Source organism: Melanotaenia boesemani, chromosome 13, assembly GCF_017639745.1.
Source record: "Melanotaenia boesemani isolate fMelBoe1 chromosome 13, fMelBoe1.pri, whole genome shotgun sequence".
NCBI classification, from domain to species: domain Eukaryota; kingdom Metazoa; phylum Chordata; class Actinopteri; order Atheriniformes; family Melanotaeniidae; genus Melanotaenia; species Melanotaenia boesemani.
The window spans coordinates 12,397,956-12,402,934 of NC_055694.1; the positions used below are offsets into that span (position 1 = coordinate 12,397,956).

Here is a 4,979-nt window from a genome sequence, read left to right on the forward strand (position 1 = left end):
GTACTGCAAAAACGGATGTGGCATTGGGACGTTTAAGGTGAGCATTGAAAGCGAAAATGTTATTTTATCATTTCACAACAATCTTTTTAAATAAGATGCAGACTGCAACGAAATATAAAAAAATATGTTTAATACAATGAATGCTTAACTTTGAATAATTTCTCTATGCATAATAATATTTTTACGTTACGAATTTACGTTTGTTCAAGGCATAATTCAATATATTTATATTTATATATTTAATTAATGACAGCTTAAAACCGAAACGTTAAACTAAATCCACTTTTGTAATACTTAATTCTACCACAAGATGGGGACAAAGAAGTAGTGTTCTTAAAATGTTTTTTACATTGCTATCTTTAGAGTTTATTTAGACTTTAAAAAATTTAAAAAAATAATAATTCACTGTCACAATGAGCAAATCTTTCCAGGGCATATTAACATTCCACTATAGCAATTTAATTCCTTAGGATTAATAAAGTTGTCTGATTCTGATCTATTTAGAAAAAAAAGTCAACAGTATTGCAAGGCTTTTTATAAAGTACAGAAAACATGACCACTTCAAAACACATAACGAGGCAAAAAGCTAACAGGCACTTATTGGGCACTTGTTTGTCCTTATATAAAAATTATATCTGTGACATCTTTTAATGTGTTTGTTTTCACTGGGAGTTAACCATGCTGCCCCTGCTGTAAACATCAAACTCCTTGAAGCGTAGGTAATCTTTCAGCCTGGGAGGAAGAGGAAGGAAGTTGATAAAAACGGAAGCTCTCAAACGTAGAAGTCTGAAATGCTCCCTTATCCCCAACCGACACAGGTGCTTCAGGCTCCGTGCATTTCCTGTCAGTCAAAAAAAAGCCAAATAAAGTCAGTGTGGGGCAAATGAAGTACATGTATTTACTGACAAGTTAAAAAAAAAAAAAAAGAAAGAAAAAAAAAGTTATTACGTTGGATCTGACAGATTTCTGGCCACTGTTTCTGTTCCTGCAAGATGTCCTTAAGTTTTGGGCAGAAGGAAACATGGTCAGTGTAATCCAACATGATGCGCACCACCTGAGCAGACAGGTGCTTGAGCCATGACACAGTTATCACCTCACAAAACTAGAAAGGGACAAAGAAAGCCATAGGGCAGTTAGAGGAAACCTCAAAGAACAGCCTTTAATCGTTTAATGATTTAATTTTTATACAAGGTTGCCTCACCACCATGTCTTTGATAACCGTGGTTGTCCAAGGAGCATAATCATGGGAACTGTCACCATATGGACAGTCAAAGCAACGCCTGACATCATAACCATAATTCAGAATCATTCTCAGCATAACCTCATCTTTCAGGGCATACTGCAGCGCTGAGGGAAAGTGCGTGGTGTTAACACGGGAGTAGTAGTTGACATTTGCCCCGTATTTCAGCAAGGTGTTGATGAGTTCATAGTTGCCCTGTCTGAGAGCTACTTGCAGACAGCAGATAGGATCCTGGTTCACCATCGCTCCAGCCTCTAACAGTAAGCGGGTGCACTGAAGATCATTGTTGGACACAGCAAAAAAGAGGGCAGACCTACGCTCATCATCGTAGCCACGGCGCACCTTTGGGTGCAGCATGAAGTTTGGATCGTAGCCAGCCTTGAGCAGAATCTCCACACAATGGGCATGTCCTCCAGCAGCCGCAGAATGGAGAGGACTCATCCCACTTTCCCTCACAGAATGCAGATCAGTCACTGGGATGAGGACTTCCAGTGCCCTATCAGAGAAGATTAAATTTAAGAGCACAGCGTTACTAGAAATTTAGTTTTAAAAATGAGAAAGCTAACTCAGATTCTCCTCACAATCTATGTCCATGATATGCCACGCGGTGAATTGGCAGGTGCCCGCTGTAAAGGGGAAGGTTGGGGTCTGCTCTATGGTCAAGTAGCAAGGAGATGATGTCAGGGTTTCCTGACGCTGCTGCATCAAACAAAATGCTACCTGAGTCTGATTCAGACCACACATGGGCTCCTACAAAATAATAAAGACACAGTAAGAATGTGCAGTTAACAGCAAATTTCCTCTATTTATTCTTTCACTCTTTGCAGCCAAGTTGTATAAATGAAAAGAGAAGAGCACTGTAGGGGCTGCTTTTATCTCTAGAAGTTTTAAGGAACATATCTTGGACAAAGACAATGAAACATCTTCTGTCTGTCTGACTGTCATGCAGAATTTCTTGCATACTGTTTATTTAGTGTTGTATGACCTTTGCTTTTAACAACCACATGTGGAAAGGCAAATGACAGTTAAATCACCTTACTTACCTTTTTGTAACAAAACCTCCACCACATTCAGATGTCCGTTCTGTGCAGCCAAAGCCAGTGGGGTTTTCTTTTTGATGTCAAGTGCGTTTGGATTGGCACCTGACTCTAACAGCAGATACACAAAGTTCTCCAAACCTAAAAAGGCTGACTCATGTAGAGCTGTCCTGTTTAGCGGTCCTGTTTGGTCTACATTGGTATTATAACGAAGCAGAAGTGTGGCCAAGTCATAAAGGTCATTCAGAATAGCTTTTAGAAAAGGATTAAGGGGGAGAGAAAAGGAAGAGTTAGAAATATACCTATATAGTACAGCATGATATTATATTTGTAAAATTAAATACATTTTTTTTTACCTGCCACTAAAGGAGAATCCTGCTCATCATTCTGGACATCTGGGCTACAACCATTCTGTACCAGAAATGTAGCATTCTCCCTGTGTCCATGGACCACAGCTAGAAAGAGAGGCGTCTCACCCTTTAGAGTACGACACTGAGCTGCTCCTGGTGGTGATGCTGCAACCCAAACACTCAGGAGTGAGTCAACTTATGACAGAATTACAAAAAAAGAAATCAAGAAGGAATTTACATTATTTCACACCTTTCACACCATTCCTACCTGAAAAGATTATCTCTAGTATTCTTTTCTTCTCCTGAGCTGCAGCTTCATGCAGAGGGATCCATCCTCGTTCATCAACTCTGGACAGAGTCTCTGGTTGCATTATCAGTCTGTCCAGGGCAACCACATCACCTAAATATGAAGACAGGTCATCATATCACAGCTTCTGATGACCCTCATAATTATACGAATAAGTTCTGAGAGGTTAAACAAATGGCAACTTACCCTCTTTGATAGCTTTGTAAATCTCATCAGGGTCTTCACTGGGTTTCAGATCACTATTAAGTAATGATAGGGAGTTACATGATGAAGAAGAGATACAAAAATGAAAGAAGGTTGTATCTTAATACAAGTTTGAAAAATTATAACCTTGGATTTAATCCTTTAAGTTTTCTATACTGAACCAAACTTTGTTCAATTATGTATTGTGTTGCCTCATCTTCGTCCAGATCATCTTCAGATTGATAAAAGTCATCTTCTGTGTGTGTGCTCATCTGTTAGTCCAAAAATGGCAGTGTAGAACGGTTTGCTATGAGGAGAAGCATCAAAAAGGTAAACAAGATCATTAAAAGTTGGACCTGAGAACTAACCTATGCAGTCCTGAATACAGCAACAATGCAGCTGTTCAGAAAACCGTTGTCAATCTTTTTAAATCTCTACTTAAAACCCATTTCTTTTCTTTTCTTATTTTAAGATTTTTGGTTTTTATATATTTTTATCTTGTTTTTTTTTTGTTTGTTTGTTTTTTTTTTTAGCTTTGGTCTTACTTTATAATGTTTTATTATATTTTAAAATCTATTTTATGTCTTTTATTTCAATGTTTTATGTATTCTTGCTGTTCAACACTTTTGTTAGTACTTACTGTTTTTAAAGTACTTTATAAATAAAGTTGGCTTGGCTTTTATTGGCTCTAAAAACACTCCAGATTTCCATTATCACTATTGTAATTAATCATGTGCATGTTTTTGCCACCAAACCTTTTTAACTCTACATGCATACCCTATAGATAAATTAACAGTATGTCTGTCTCAGCATGATCAAAATGTGAAGATGCCTGTCAACATTTCAAACACAATCATCTTAAAGTAGCAGAGAAGATGTCTGAAAAACAACATAAACCTTTTTACAAGACTTTTTACATTAAGCAACACAGCATGGACCTTTAAAAGCTGTAAGTATATTACAATACCATCAGCCCTCGAAACTAATCAATCAAGTTCTTAACTTGATCATGCATTTCTTCAGGGTTAAGTGTTTACCTTAAGTAAAATGGCTGTAGTCCCTACACCAGTATAGTCAGTGGTCTCCTCGTCACACACACAGCAGCTATTTATAGTTGCTCTACCATAAATATCAGATCACGGGGTCTCCACAACTAGCACCACTTTGACCCACTAAGCACAGCAACAGATACCAACAGCCAGTACATTTACACACTTACTAATAACACAGAATCCATCATTTAAAATACACACACACATACATATCGTAAAGATGCTTTGATAATTGCCTGATATCTTGATTACATGTACCCTTGATTATATATGCAGTTGCTAAGTGGTTGCAGTTTTAAATTCCTACAACATATTGTCTTATGAAGTTTTGTAACTTTTATAGACAATCAGCTTACATCTAAGTAAAAAAGGAGACAGGAGTGGCAAATGTAGCAAATGAGACCACAGAAGGAAAGGCCAAAGGCAGGAAAGTTAAAGGATGTTCCCACTAAAACGTTTCATGTCACGCAGTCATTTCTAGCTAAACTAGTTTTGTGGTATTTGTTTTGTATTTAATTTATCCAGTGTTTACTTTTCTGTTACAGAACATGACTGTGCAAGCATTCAAAAAGCCAGATGTACCTGCCTTAGTGCCTGAAGAAGACAACTTCTCCTGACGCCTAAAGAAAAACACAGAAGTCTGCAATGACAGATAGTTTCCTCCTTAGAATATTTGAAAAATGAATGGTATGTACTAGTCTCATTATTATGCACAGCAGATCAACATGGGGAATGCACATGCAAATTGTAGGCAGGGACAAAATAAGATGTATGCACTTCTAAAATGTTTATTAAATTTATCAACAATAG

General features: G+C 37.4%; 1 protein-coding gene across 1 annotated transcript; it reads right to left on the reverse strand.

Moving 5' to 3' along the window:
* Window positions 1-211: 211 nt before the first annotated feature.
* On the reverse strand, window positions 212-3,556 carry asb14b (ankyrin repeat and SOCS box containing 14b). The gene is made up of 9 exons (XM_042003996.1): window positions 3,265-3,556; window positions 3,121-3,173; window positions 2,896-3,027; window positions 2,634-2,792; window positions 2,284-2,529; window positions 1,822-1,990; window positions 1,202-1,736; window positions 949-1,102; window positions 212-841 (listed from the first exon to the last, which is right to left on the reverse strand). Exons 1-9 carry the CDS (start codon window positions 3,387-3,389, stop codon window positions 663-665), a joined length of 1,752 nt encoding a protein of 583 aa, XP_041859930.1. The 5' UTR covers window positions 3,390-3,556; the 3' UTR covers window positions 212-662.
* Window positions 3,557-4,979: the final 1,423 nt, after the last annotated feature.

Bases quoted from the DNA above. Each gene is read 5' to 3' on its own strand.
- asb14b (XM_042003996.1), bottom strand. From the start codon at position 3,389: ATGAGCACACACACAGAAGATGACTTTTATCAATCTGAAGATGATCTG. The intron at 2,793-2,895 runs GTAGGAATGGTG...TTTGGGTTGCAG, and splicing joins ACTAGAGATAATCTTTTCAG to CATCACCACCAGGAGCAGCT. The intron at 1,103-1,201 runs GTGAGGCAACCT...GTCCCTTTCTAG, and splicing joins CGGTTATCAAAGACATGGTG to TTTTGTGAGGTGATAACTGT.